General features: G+C 41.7%; 1 protein-coding gene across 2 annotated transcripts in view; it reads left to right on the top strand.

The window, feature by feature from the left end:
• The window catches only part of LOC134527889 (RNA-binding protein 5-like), a 200,435-nt gene that overhangs the window by 147,160 nt on the left and 37,671 nt on the right, over positions 1 to 15,604 (top strand). For both annotated transcript variants that reach the window (XM_063360892.1, XM_063360891.1), the window contains exon 14: positions 2,094 to 2,422. In XM_063360892.1, coding sequence (XP_063216962.1) covers positions 2,094 to 2,422 — 329 coding nt within the window. The remainder of the gene's footprint in view (positions 1 to 2,093; positions 2,423 to 15,604) is intronic.

Genomic DNA, 15,604 nt, shown 5'->3' with positions numbered 1-15,604 from the left:
TAGCACGGTGAGTGAGGCATGGCTGCTAGAATAGGCGTGGTGAGTGAGGTTTGGCTGCCGTTATAGCCGCTGAGACACCGCCTGCTGTTCTCTGCCCAAGGGCCGGCCTTATATACCCCTCCTGAGGGCCCGGGAGTGACGTTAAGAATGGAGGGATTCTGGGAATCCCTGGCCACTTGCAAGAATTCCAGCCGGCTGTAGTACCGTGCGCTCTCGGCAGGCCTGGTTGGAGAGGAGTTAAGCGGGGGGCAGGGCCAGTTGGGGAGGCTCGGACAGCTTCGCCTGCGCTTGGCGTGGTTGCCCCGCCGAAGACACTGCTGTTGTCGTCCTGGCAATGGGCAACTCTACTTTGGCCAGGCGGCTCTGGCAAACATGTTTAGGAAGGAAGGGGCTGACGGCTTCGGGATTATAGCCGTGGGCGGCACGTTGAACATCAAATTTATACACCAAGTATGAAAATACTCTTGAGTTTATGTTATCTTATATTGGGTTTATGCTCAGCACTTTAAGGAGCCTTCATAGTCAGGGGTGTACTTGTATTAGTGAAGCAGGATACTAAGTACGATGCTCGCTGGTGCCTCTAAGCGCAAGGATCGGAACTGGCATACATTATTTCCGTAATGCATGGAACTTTATAAATTTGGGTGGCAAACATTATATGGTGGAGAAATAAAGATAAAGGTTAACTGCAAGTCCATCGAAAGTTTTCAAGAATCTGTATCGGAAGTATTTAATGCCTAAAAATTATAATGAAAACACAAGTTTTAGCCTTTTTTCACTTTCCTAAAAATTCCGTTTAAAACAAAATACGGAAACAGAACTACTCATCTTTCCTCAGCATATTATTAAATGCTTTTCGTAAACTTACCCCACTCTGATATCTTGAGCAGTTTACAAATTGTGTGGATTTTTTCTGAAGCTCTAACACATGGTTGTATTCAGGCAGACCGAGTCTTTAAGCAGCAGTTCTGTAATATATATAGTAACTATTATACTTTGTTTTTATTTCTCACTTGCTGATTATTCTTTTCACTTCATTTGTGCTATTATTTTCAGCTAGACGGATGGTAAATAATAGTTGTTTATGTTGTATGTTTATTACTTTCTAATGACACATGGTACAAATATAAATTGTGTGGAAAAGGATGTCTGTAGCATATTTTTTAATTATTTACGTTGTTTATTATAATGAAAAAATAGGAGAAGATGCATTTCATACTAAAGTACATACTTAATTTGTAGCAAATGTGATTATAATCACGTTTTATACTGAACTGTACTCTACGAGATTAAAAATTTCTTAACACAAGGTTTGTGTCAGTAATTTTATTTTTTCGTTAACCAAATAAATAATAGCTAAAAAATTTTTATCTTTAAATTATGCTGGTGTCCAGTTCTTAAACGTAGATTCAATTCAACATGTTGAGTACTCGTGCACCCCTACTTGTATAAGGGGCTTCACTCATGATGTGCACGGGCTGTGCTATGTAAACATGCTTGGCCAGGGTTGCTACAGGTAAAGAAAATAAGGAAGATCAGGGACTACCTGAAAAAGTTAGGGATATTCCAAAATATTTCAGTATTTTTTTATGTGACATCAAAATTAACCCAAAAATACTGCTGCTGCCAATGTTTAGGTGCCTCAAAAATTGCTCAAACGTTAACCTATCACGTAATTACATAGGTTGATTTTTCTTTTTGTCAAACCCTGGGCTTTTTACCTGAAACACAAAGGGGGAACTTATATTTCCACATGCTTCCATACAAGTTTGATAGCCTACATTCCATAGTTTCAGGTGAATGTATAGCAATTGTTTACAAATATGTGTATCTATCTGAAGTGATGTTAATTTTGCTAAGGTGACACATTTGAATGGTGTAAAACATACAATCTCTCTTTCTCCCAGAAAGCAAACCAAATGGGCCGCGGTAGATTTGTGTCTGTCAGGTCAGGAAAACTTGTTGATTATGATCTGGAAATGTTGGAAACGTCAAGGAATTTGGTAATTTCAAACTTGTAGCGACCCTTTTAGTGATAACAGTCACTTAGGTGTTGCTGTTGTGCTCTGTAACGCTGGCTTGTTTGTGCGCAGCAACGCCGGATGTGAGCACCTACCAGTTGGACAAGGCGTCGGGCTATTACTACGATCCTCAGACGGGGCTTTACTACGACGCATCGTCGCAGTACTACTACAACTCGCAGACGCAGCAGTTCCTGTACTGGGACTGCGAGCGCCACACGTACGTGGCAGCGCCACAGTCCAGCCAGCCCAGCCAGCCCAGCCAGACACCTGCCACCACGCCCTCCACACCCACTGCGACGCCTGCCACCGCACCAGACGATGCAGACTCCAAGGACGACAAGAAGGGCAAGGAGAAGGAGAAGCAAGACCGGGTCAAGGTGGCCAAAAAAGTTGTGAAGGTATGCTGTCCCAACATTGCCTCGATGGATTTCTCTCACCTCACATGCTCCCTTCCTTTTTCTGTCTGGCTCGTCTGCTTCGTGAGCTCTTGCTTCTTCCTGACTTCCTGTTGAAATTTCCTTGTAAAGCATGTTTTTGTGTATGATGTCTAGGGGATTGTTGGAGTTGTTATTCTTAACGTCGTCAGTGGATTCCCTGAGGTGCCACCACGTGAAAAGGCATGTGGACCCAGTGTACTTTCTCTGCTACATGACCATGACTTGGACCGTGTGGGGGCAAGATTTCATCTGACCACAGGATCTGATCTGCTACAAGTGTCTGCAATATTAATTTATACTTAAGAGAGATAAATACCCGTGGGACTTAGCCATCCCACATGCCTCGATCCCCAAGTCATCGAACAAGTGGTCGCTTAGAAAGATACACTATGATATCTGTTAAGAGATGATTTATTTAATGCAGGTCTTTTTCATTTTTATGTTATAATTAAAGGACATGTAAAACTGTTCAAAGGCACACAAAAGTGCTATCCAGGTCATCACATGGCCTGGTCTATATTCAGAATTTGTCATTAAGTGGAAAATATCTGTAATAATAAATAATTAAGGGAAACTGTCCACTACCTGAAGGAAGAGCGAAAAGGTTACGAAATATTTAAGCAAACAGCGGCAGCGACTAGATCAGTGATGAAAACGGAAGTCCTTGTTATGCGGCAGTCTTTACCTCTGGGTGGCACAATGGTCACAGGAGGGCGTTAAGTTGATTAGAAAACCTGCCAAGTGCAAATTTTAAATATTTTTTTTTTAATTTCTAATATATATAAATATTTTGAATAGGGTGTCTTTCAAAATTTATGTTCATAGCATGGCCACGTACTTATTGTTTACTGTTGTAACAGTCACACATACACTTAAGAGGTTTAAAAAGAAAAGTTTACAACATTAATTATTAGTTTAATGAAGGTTACTGGCACTGAATGAACGATTCCCTGTAAGGAACACTCACACACGAAGGCAGGGTAAAAGTATTGGGGAGATGGGTCACATCTGACTCACAGGAAGGAAATCAAATCTGCACTCAGTTTGGCTAGGTCTGAAGGTATTATTACTGATTTCAGCTTGGCTCGTCACAAAAATTACAGACTCGTTGATAACTATAATAAGTAGAGGTACTTGTTTGTGTTTTCATTTCATGGTATATAGTGTTGTTATTTTTAGCTTAAAATAGTGTAATTTTTCTAAGTTATTTTGTTTTTTATGTAAATTTTTGTCTAAATGCTTACATTTTCTTTTAGAAATACCAATTTAATCATGTAATTTATTAGCGCTACAGCTAATTGCTAGTACTATCAGTACAAAGTAATGTACTGCTCAGCAAAATTATAGTGATATGTCAGTCTCGGTTCTCAGTTCCGCCTGTTCTCAGCATTAAAACCTGCTCTGAGAATCGTTAATACAATCTCGGTACCAGGGTACCACAGAAAGCTTAACATCCTAACCTTTTGTAAATCTTTGAAAATTTCCAGCAGCTACAGCACGCAGTCTCCTTATCCTTTCCTTCTCTCCCCCACTACCGTGGATACCTTGCGCCCGCCTGCCCAGATGGTCAGACAACATTGGCAGGATGTGTCTTAACGTAAACAAAACCGTTTTTGTGCTGGAATCCCAACTTTTTTTGTCCATATTTTCTCTAGGAGACAGGAATGGTCGTTTCAACTGAAAGTATACCTATGGAAAAATAACAAAAGCTGAATATACTTTTAAAAATTCTAACTAAAAAATAAACTACCATGATTTGTGGTTGTCTACTACTTATGAATTATAGGTGTTTGGTACTACTTTGGCAGTGCTGCAAATTTTTAACTAAAATAACAAGTCATGTGTATATCCTTAAAAGATCTGTTTTAACATCCTGTACCAATTATAATGCAGTCATAACTGTACTTGCAATTGCTTTGTGGTGTTGCGACTGCTGTATAAGTTTTTATTTTTGATATTATACTTTATCTGTTGTTAACAAATGTATTCATTTTTCTCAGGCAATATAAATATATATATTTTTTCCTAATTAAATACTGTCCCAGTGAAAAAACGATGTTAATATTGAACCGGTGAAGGGATTAATGGCCAAAACAAGAACGAACGTACGGTCTAACGCCCTTACTGATTCACATACAATCATAGTAATTACCCTCATAGGACTCAAGCTAGTTCACAGTTGCTTGTAAGGAAACAAAGAGGGTTCCATGCAAATAGCTTTATATTCTCTGATAGCAGGTCATAACTCATGCTGCCGCACATATAGCACATCTGCACTGCAGACACAAAGTAAATCGTATGAACAATTCAAATCTTAGCCCTGGATATTAAGAACGTAATTAATATACAATATTAAAAGCTGCAGACATTACAATCCCAAATGATTAATAAGCAAAATCAAAAAGAGTTGCAGAAATTACAGTAATGATTACTAAACCAGTGTCTTCATTAATTACAGGAAATACAAATCACAAATATAGAATAAAAACGATACAGACATTAATGATTCACGCTAAGCATGCGCATTGCATCAACGACCCACACAGATAATTTACAGGTCCCATTAGACAGCGCGGGCGCTTACACGAAGAGAGCTAAGCAGATCAAATAGTTGGAGGTTTCTGCATGACTAACCGATAACTGAAGAAACATGGCCCAGACAGACATTAAATTGAAATGGAATTTAGAAGGATGGTGCGAAACAAAAATTTGAAATTAAGCCGCAATGTATTAAGTCAACTTACTTGGCACGCCGTCCTCGTGACCACAGTCCAGAAGGGATCCCCTGCTGCTACCTCAACATGTTGGTCCGTTCCCCGCTCGCTCAAAAAACCCCCACACCTCTCAAGCTTCACGTTTACAGCTTGGCGAACTAACAGCGCAGGCGCCACGAAACCAAGACAATGCACAAGGGGAAGGGGGAACAAGGAGGGGAAACATTTCAGTCGAGGCGGATCTCTAAAGCAGTTTTGGCGCTCCGTAGATGTCTTCCCTTGGCGACCCCGGCGCCGGCTCAACCCCCCATCCTAAAAGCCCCGAGTAGGGGACCAGCTCCAATGTTAATCGGCAAATATGCAGTCTTCTCGCGCTACTGTCCTCTCCGATCATCCCTCGTCATCCATTCAGGTCCATAAAGTCAAAGGAAGAGAAAGCCACCTGGCATTCTGAAGTGATGAAGAGTAGACAGAAGATGCGAAGTTGAGCCAAAAATGAAGAAGTAGGCCCAGCCTTGAAGAAGGGATCGCTAGCGATGTGATCAAAGCGGCCAAGGGCCGAGCGCGTACAGTCCCCGCTTCGCAGCGGCGTCGTGAGGGAAGAGAGACTTCAGGCGCTTGATCCGCCGGCCAATCTATCATCCAAGCGTCCACTCCATCGGTGTAGAAGGGGAGCTGGCAGCGGAGGTCGCCAATGTGCAGCTCCACACATCAGTGTCGTAGCAGTCCACTCTACGTCGTCCTCTTCTTCCTCGGCTCAACGCCCGACCGAGATGCGGGATATAAAACAGATAAACATTTTTTAACAGACTCTGCTGGACAGGAAGAACACACCAGAGGATCTTACAAAAGAGGATGGAGAACTCAGGAAACACAATACAAGAATACGGAGCAACCTGCACCGAATGCCATCTACCCGGCTCACAATTCAAAAGGTTTACTTGTGTTTCCTTTACATTATTTATAATTATCATCAAACTTGAAGTACTAGAAAATTGATTATTAGAGCCATTGATAAAGTGCTTAAGTAAAATAACACAAATAATTCCTTAGCAAAGGACAACCTATAAACAAGAGAATACAGCATGACCAAACACAATCATAAACAATACGCAAAGCTAACATACCCTAATCTACATTTCAAATCTTAAAAAGAGCATCAGTACAATCCTAACCTCTTGTCCTAATCATTTAGACCAAAAATGCATGGAGTTCACCCAGGTCACTATTTAATCCACTTTTCAAAACAAACTTACAATTTACACACATTCTACACTAAATTTACACCTGTTATAAACATTACTCCTTTATTACTGACTACATATCAGTCCTACCTACAGTAGTCATACCAAACAAACCCTAGCTCCAATCTGTGAGGTTAACAAACAAATTTCTTTAATTGCGTACAGTGGGCCTTCCTGTATATCTTGCCGCTTTCAGCATGTCCCAGCAGAAAAGTGTTGGGACCCAAAGCCTTCTTTATTAAAAAGGGCCCAACAAATTTCAGAATGAACTTACCACCTACATAATCCGCTGCAACTGGCAGAACTAAGTTCTTACATAAAACCAACTCCCGTGGCCGAAAATCGTGCTCAATACGCGTAGCATCATGGCGTTTTGCAACCACATCATGTGCCTTCTTTAAGTTACTGGCCACCACCCTGTACAATGCCTCGTGGGAGGCCTCATCGTCTGGAAGGAGAGGAGAAGGAATTCCCCACTCATTCAGAAGGGGGTGGGTGAGATGCCTACCCAGGAAAGGGATGCAAGGAGGAAAGCCCGTAGACCCATGCTCCGTGGAATTAAAGCCCACATTCAAGAGGTCTAAGTCCTCATCCCATCTAGTGTGATCTCTATTGTAGAAAATAAACAGGCAGGCCTTGAGGTTGCGATTGAAATGCTGTACCATATTCCCTTTCGGGAAGTAGGGAGTGCTATAAATAGGGCTGGGCCGATGCCGATTCCCGATCGTAATAATCGGCCGATTTTGTTAATTTTGCCGATCATAATAATCGGCAAAACGTAGCCGATTATTTGAGCCGATCATTGGTCTCCTACTGCAAACTTATAACATTGAATAATTACCTATACCTAACAACTTTCCATGTTTGTTTACGGTACTTTTCGGGGAGAAAATTCAATTATTCATCGAAAAATTATAGGTTTTAATAATATAAAACTAACCACACACGAAAAAAATATACCAATAAAGTAAACAAATAGAGTAAGTTTTATAAACATTGAACAGTTACATACCTAAGTATCAATTTCCACGTATATTTACGGTAATTTTGGTAAAATAATTATCCATTATACCATTTGCAAAGTTATTTCTTATCATTTACGAACCAAAAACTATCCATTTACAGTTAATATTACCACAATAGTGAATGGCGACTGTTTAGGTTGGTTATGTAACACCAGAGATTAGAGTGACGCGCGTCACGCGACGGAATTCGTACGGATTAATGGCGCTAGTAGTCTCGTGGTTAGTAAACAACTACCTCTTCGGGAATTCATCTATTTAATTTTTTCTCGCTAAATATGGCCTATTGAAATGTTTGTGTAGCAAAATTAATATTCTTATCCTGTTTAGCGGTAAATAGAGCTTATATTTCTTTTGTATAAAAACCTGGTTGATGAAGAGTTTTGTTCCCCATTTAGTGGTATTTTGTATTCACAAATTAACTTACAATCGGGAATTATTGAAAGTTTGTTGGCGGCACTGGGGGGAACGAAGGGCAATAAAATTATCGCTGACGTCTACCGGCACACACAGATCACAGAATGACGGAGTTGTGATTATAGGTGAAAATTTGGTTTGACCTTATTACATTTTAACGCAGTTAAGTGTGTGTGCGTGTTTGTGTGGTGATTTATAAGTAATCATGTCAAAGAAAAGTAGTTTTGTCTGGGAATATTTCACCGTTTATAGTGATCCGTCAAAAGCAACGTGTAATTATTGTAACGCGATAATTTCACATGGCGGTACCAGTTTATGAGGATTCACGACAACAAATTTATCTAGACATTTACTGACGTTTCATAGCAAAGCAATGGAAATACAGGTGCATGAAGATCTGACCAACAAATCACAAGTATCTGATCTTACAGCAACAGCAAGCATTGTTTCAAGCAACACAGCCTCATTTATCTGGTATTCTGGTAGGCCAAGTAACATAGACTTATAGCAAAGTAGCAGTTGTGCAATGTTCATTGATTGTCAGTTTTCTGTTCAACATTATTATTTTAATTAGAATTAAACAGTGTGTTGATTGACCAATAATGCATTATTGGAATTGAAGCATGCACGACTTTATTGTGAAATATAGATTTAGTAATATGGTTTTGGTTGTAATTGTAATTAGTATTGAAAATTTAAATTTTAAATTCTCACCTTAAGTAATTCACACTTACATTAAAAAACTGTCAATTTTAAATCCTGTAATGTTGCTTCGATAGGCCACACATTTCCAGTTTTTTTTTTCTTCAGGTTTTTTAAAATTTGGTTTATTACAAAATTAATCAATTCAGATGTACATGAAAGGCTCTAATCGGCTCAGAAGATCGGCAAGATCGGCAGCAGATGATCAGCATCGGCATGATCAGCAAAATAGGTGATCGGCCCAGCTCTAGCTATAAATGGGGCGCATCGCCCACTCAAAGCACATGTTGCAGTAAACTGCAGACTGAAAGTACCGAGCATTGTCAGAGACCAAAAAAATGGGAGCCCCGAAAATTTTCCATACTGAATTGGTTAGGGTCCTCACGATGGTGGTAGCCTTCATGTTGCACATAGGCAACAAGAAAACAAACTTCGTAAAAACGTCCAGAGCAATCAACAAACTAATTTTACCCTTTCTAGATCTAACTAGGGGCCGAAAAACATCCAAGTAGACAGTATGCCAAGGAGCCTCAGGAAAGTCGGCCGTGTAGAGCCCAACATTCGTCTGTCGAGGAGGTTTACAAAGTTGACAATCCAGGCACTTCTTAACAAAGTCCTTGACATCAGAAGCTAAAGTGGGCCAAGCAAACTGCAGTGCTATCTTTTTGAGTGTTTCCGCCACACCCAGATGTCCACCGAATACTGTAGAATGGAAATACTTTAGCACCATGGCTTTTAGAGAGGAAGGCACTAACACCTTTCGAGCCTTCCCACTTTTCCCCGTGTAACACACGAGCTCCTTGTAGATAGCATAAGGCACTTCCTCCCCTTGTTCGAATTTCTCTCTAATTTCTATGCATAGAAGGTCTGACGCCTGAGCCTCCTTCAAATTTAGGAAGGACTCTGGAATGACACGCAAGGCAGACACCTCGTTCGCAGTCCCTGATTCATCGTCAGTACAAAACTCATCAGCATTAAACATGCGTGAGAGCGCATCGGCTGTGACATTCTCTGAACCCCGTATATGCTGGACCCTGAATCTGGACCTAGACCACCGCAACACCCACCTACCCAGCTTGCCCAACTGGTGTGGATGATTAAGCACCCATGTTAGCGCTTAATTATCCGCATACAAATCAAATTCTGCACAATCAAGATATGAGTGAAATTTCTCCATGCCGAAGAGGCAGGCAAGAGCCTCCTTCTCGTATGCCCCTAATCTCCTTTCCGAATCAGATAAGGCACGGCTCGCATAAGCCACGGGTTCAACCTCCCTTTCTCCAAGTGCCCAAGAACTGCGCCCAGCGCAGTAGAGGAGGCATCCACATGCAGGACAAAACGCTTCTCAAAGTCAGGAAGTATCAAAATGGGAGGAGTAGCTAGCCTATTCTTCATTTCCTGAAAAGCGACCTCCTGCTCCTCACCCCACTCAAAGTCCTGTCCCTTCCTTTTAAGTTTATTCAAGGGAGCTGCCAGCCCCGCAAAGCTCTCAATAAACCGGGCATAATATCCGAGCATTCCCATGAACCTTTGCACACCCTTAACATTTTTTGGTTTGGGAAAGTTCAAAAGAGGCTGAATTTTTTCAGAATCCATACTGATCTCGCCTTGAGATATCACACCCGAGTTTTACCCAGGGTTACCTTATCCGGGTTCAGCGTAATCCCCGCAGCCCTAAGTCTAAACAAGACCTGCTTCAAGTGTTCCATGTGTTCTTCCCAGTAGTTACTGTACACAATGATGTCATCTATATAATTAAAAACACCCTGAAACTTCAGGTCTCCTAACACCTGGTCCAGAACACGAGACAATGCCTGAGAGCCAAAAGAGGCCCCAAGAGGCACCCTATTATATTCGAAATGGCCCCAAGGTGTGGAAAATGCTAAATGTTTTACGGCATTGCGGATGGATAAGACACTGGTGGAAACTCGAATTCAAGTCAAGAACCGAACATCCCCAGATGTTGGAGAGCACTTTCAATGGTATGCATCGGAAATGGGTCAAAGGCAATCTTATTTATTTACCTGAGTGTAAGAATGCACTAATCGGAATTCGCCTGGTTCCCTTTTAACCACCAGGAATGTGGGAGTGCAAAATTCAGACGTTGAGGGTGAAATCACACCCTCATGCAGCATGCGGTCAATAATGCCGCGCATAATTTTAAGTTTCGGGGGAGAAAGACGATGATGAGGAGCCCTCACTGGGGTGTCATCCTTAACATGGAATCTATACGGCAAGATATCACATTTCCCAAGCTTCTTGGTTAAAACATCAGGGTACAGAGCCCTTAAGCCGTCTAACGACCTCTGTTCCAGACTGCCAACCTTGTCATCCCTACGGTCCCTTGTCATTTTGCCAGTAGCCAGAGAACCAGTGCTGACGAGCGCAAAATTACCTACTAAATGAACTCTTTCATGGGGGGGCAAAGCAAAAACTTAAACAAAGCTCTGACGCATCCACAATTCATTGCACATGGCTCAAGAAATCAAATCCCAAAATAATCTCAGAAGTGAGATTAGGAACTACCCAGAACACATACATAATTCCAAGAAAATCTACCTATTTTCAAATGAAGTTTCACAGAAACCTTCGCTTCCACTATTTCCCCATTGGCTACACATACATACAAGCGCAAGTCACGGGAACACGCCTAGAGGAGGTGCGGAAATTCCACACACACCGTCAAACCATGATTGGCTCACTATACTGCGGGAAGCCCCAGTGTCAACCAATGCCGGCAACTGACGTCCATACAACTGTACCTAGACCCTACACATTGACAATGGCTTTTTTATACCTTTTGTTGAGTTCACGCCATGCACACCTTTTACATGCGCGGAGCGGTTGCGTTTCACGGACAAGCCCTTCGCTCGTGACTGGGAGAATTACACCGAAAGCACAAACGCCTTTCCGCCGGCACCCTCGGCATCGAGCATTCCCAAGCCTGGTGTCCAAAGCGATGGCAATTAGCGCACCGCGACCCTCGTCCCCCCGGATGTGTGACCGCTCCACCAGCGGGTTCCCTCCGTCCCGCGTCCGCAGCCTGTAACCAAGGCCGCGCGCCGTCCGCAACGTGTGCCATGGCCTGCGGGCTAACACCCGCAGCCACCCGGGCCCTACTTGACTGTTGCGTCGCCAAACCTGCCAGAGCACGCGTGGAGTGACGGCCGGAAACTGCGTCGCGTATACACGCGTGGCAAGCAGCCGATTTTCCACCTCGCTCGCTAAAGATCTAAGCTCGTCCAATGTCTGAGGGACGGTCGCAAAAATGCAGTGTTGACGAGTCACCGGAGAAACATTTCCGAGAATAACTTCCACAAGTTCCTTCTCAGTCAATCCCACCTCCAAGACGTGAGCGTAATCAACAATAGACTGAATGAAATCCACAAAAGGCTCGTGAGAAGCCTGAAATCGGAACACCCAATCCGACTTGCATTTCTCCCGAACACAAGGAGGACATGCGTACCCAAGTACTGCCCGTGAAAATTCCTTGAACGTCCCGTTGCATTTAATGACCTCAGCTAATATTTGCAAAAAATACCCAGAACATTTGGTCAATAGTGACCGAAAAATCAATCAATCTTCGAAACCAAATTAAGCTCCGCCATTTTCCCGGCGGCTACTAGAAAATCAAGAACGGACGCAGGATTCTAGGTCGACAGAATGGGAATGGAGTGCAAAGACTTGAAAAATAGTTTTTGACCTAAATGCGTTATTGTTCGGACTCACGTCAGGGGGAGATGAGGCTTCAGGCACCGGCGCGGTAGCGAGCTCTGAGCGAAGATACTGCACCGCTCTCCGCCGCAGCTCTTGCATGTTGTCTCGTTCGTCGGCCGCGACACCGGCGTCCTCCAGGAAACGTAAGAACTCGACCTTCGTCACGGTGTAGACCCACGACAGCGCCTTGCTCGAAACTCAAACAAAAACAAACAACAGGCAGAGTTGCGCAGATTGAACTGGTGAAGGGATTAATGGCCAAAACAAGAACGAAAGTACGGTCTAACACCCTTCCTGATTCACATACAATCATAGTAATGAGCCTCGTAGGACTCAAGCTAGTTCACAGTTGCTTGTAAGGAAACAAAGAGGGTTCCATGCAAATAGCTTTATATTTTCTGATAGCAGGTCATAACTCATGCTGCAGCACATAGAGCACATCTGCACAGCAGACACAAAGTAAATCATATGAACAATTCAAATCTTAGCCCTGGATATTACGAACGTGATTAATATACAATATTAAAAGCTGCAGACAGAATCCGAAACCATTACGTAAGGTTTTTTATTTTGTTTTTGAGCTGCAACCAATAGAAGGAGCTTGTAAGGTGCAGGGAGCTGGTTGGAAATAATGGGTTATAGGTAGAGACCTGAAATTTTCGCGATCGCGATAACGCAAAAAATAACGCGAATTTCATTGATTTTCGCGAAATAATACGATTTCGTCTAGTTTTCTGTATACACGCGAAATTTTAAGAAATGTACAGTAACAAAATTGGTTTCATCTTGAGTTCGCCGGCATCGCCATTGTCAGAACTAAAACTAACCAACCTTAGCGGTAGCCTGCCACTGTTTACGTTTCGAAAATCACATACTTTACATGTATGTATGGAAGAACGAAATATATTGCTGCTAAGATGTGACCACAACACAAAATAAACATAATGTACGCAACCACAACTCCACGTCATAAATGAGCGATACTGTTGATGTAATGGCTGGAAGGAGGCGGCAAGTTGTGAGCAAGCGGAACCAGCTTGGCCAACCCTTCAGCAAGAAATGTCCGTACGAAAATGTCATTTGGACCGTATTTCCCGATCCAGGTCCGTACATGAATTTTTTTTTACGATTATATTAATAAAACTATTGCACAATAATGACTTCGTGATTTAATTTTGCCATGAAATAGAATTACGAAATAAACGAATTAAAATCTTGTTCTCACACAACGCAGTTATGGAATAAACGATTTGTGACGCCACAAAAGATTGCATGCTGGGAAGAATCAGCTTTTATTTCACAAACAACCGGCACTGGCAGTCATGCGCACGTCTGCCGTAAGGATCAATGCTATGTGTTTGTAACGCGATTCCAGCTGAAGTATAAGATAAACACCGTACAAACATACATTGCCACTTCTTTCGTTTAATGTATCGTATTTTATTGCTGCATGGGAACATTAAAATAAAATAACTTGAGTTTGTGTAACAATATGCCGAAAAATGCTGCAAGTGCGCGGCAACGTGCCGACGATTTCAAAAGCGACAGACTATATGCACCCGATACGGCGACGTTAATGTGCAAATTTTGTAATTGTAAAGTCGCATTTGAGAGAAAAGACACCGTGATAAAGCACACTAAGAGCGAAAAACACATAACTAAAAGAAAAAAATATGATGATGGGTGTGCTGATAAAAAAATTCAGAGCTCTGTTGCAGAGTGCTTTGGTAGTGCTAAACGTAAAAAAGCAGACGTCGAACATTTGGCACTGAGGACAACAGAGGCCTTCGCTAAAACTAACATACCTCTTCAAAAATTGGATGATCCTAACATAAGGGCATGGTTAAATGAATTTGTGGCAGGTTCTGGAGACATGCCTTGTGTCAAAACACTGAGGGAAAAGTATGTTCCTAAACTTGCTGAATACCACTTTGAAAACGTGATGGAAATTGTTAAAGATAAACTAATTTTTATCTATTCGGATGAGACTACAGATAGTCAGGGAAGATGTGTTTTTGTGGTACTCTTTCTAGTGCTCCAAGAACCAGTAGGCGAACCTCAGGTAGTAGTAGCTTCAGTTAATTTTCTTGCAAAAGCGGATGCGACCACATGTGCACAAGTTATTTCAGAATGTGTAAATAAGTATGCAATTTCATACAAGAACATCAGAGGTTTGGTTACAGACTCAGCTCGCTACATGACAAAGTGTGTCAACAGCTTGCAAGTTCTGTATGGAGATCACGTACTCCATATTCAGTGCTGGGCCCACAAAGTTGCCCTAGTAGGAAATGTGTTGTCATGTGAACTTGTTGAGGTAAACGATGTCGTAGTGAAGGTAAAGTCTGCCTTTTTAAACACTCGCAAGAGGAAACACCAATATTTGCAATATTTGCGAGAAGAAACTGTGAAACCAGATAAATTGTTTCCAATGCCAGTCAATACTCGTTGGAATTCATGGTTTCGTGCAGTGTTCTACCTGGCTGAATATTTTTTGGAAATCATCAACTTTTTCAGAAATAGTGACTTTCAGGAAACTAACAATGCAGGAATTAAGTATCTGATCATGCTTTCAGACAAAGAAGTATCCGTAATTTTAGCACAGTGTATTTTTGTACAGCAGCATGCTTCTGAAATAATGGATTTGCTAACGAAACTTGAAGGGTCTAAGTACCCTACATCACATACTCTGTATGGGGATCTGGAAAATATACAAAAAGGTTTGGACTGTGCAGCAAAGGGTATATTTTCCAATACGTTCGAAAACAGTAGTGTCCTCAAAAATTTGAACACCACTGACATTGCACATGTGAAGCACAACTGCCAAAAAGCCACAACACTGTGCATGAATAAACTGCAGACACTCATGAACAGTGATCCTTGTGCACATGTTTACAGGTCATTGAACCAGCTTTTCAACCCTAAGAACATTCTGCTTAACAAAACAGAAAACATAGTTACACAACTAAAATCCATTGCTGACCTGAAGATGATAGACAGTGTTGACCTTTTTAAAGGGTACCAGTCTCTAAAAGATGCAGCAGAGTCACTGTGCAGAGCTGGTGAAGTTGTTGATGTAGTGAAAATTCTCACTGCACTGACAACTGACTGTCAACAGTTTGCTTCAGCTGTACTTAAATCAATATGGATGCCTACAAATAATGTTGAGAGTGAGAGGTTGTTGAGTCACTACAATATTGTTGTTTCAGATAGACGGCAGAACTTAAAAGAAGAGAATATTGAAGTGTTTACAATGCTCTCCTTTGATGATTGATATATATATATTTTTTTTTTAAGAATTTTATGCAACAGTTATGTTAAGCTAATGTG

Source organism: Bacillus rossius, chromosome 1 (assembly GCF_032445375.1).
Source record: "Bacillus rossius redtenbacheri isolate Brsri chromosome 1, Brsri_v3, whole genome shotgun sequence".
Taxonomy (NCBI): Eukaryota; Metazoa; Arthropoda; class Insecta; order Phasmatodea; family Bacillidae; genus Bacillus; species Bacillus rossius.
This window is presented reverse-complemented; position numbering and strand designations above follow the sequence as displayed.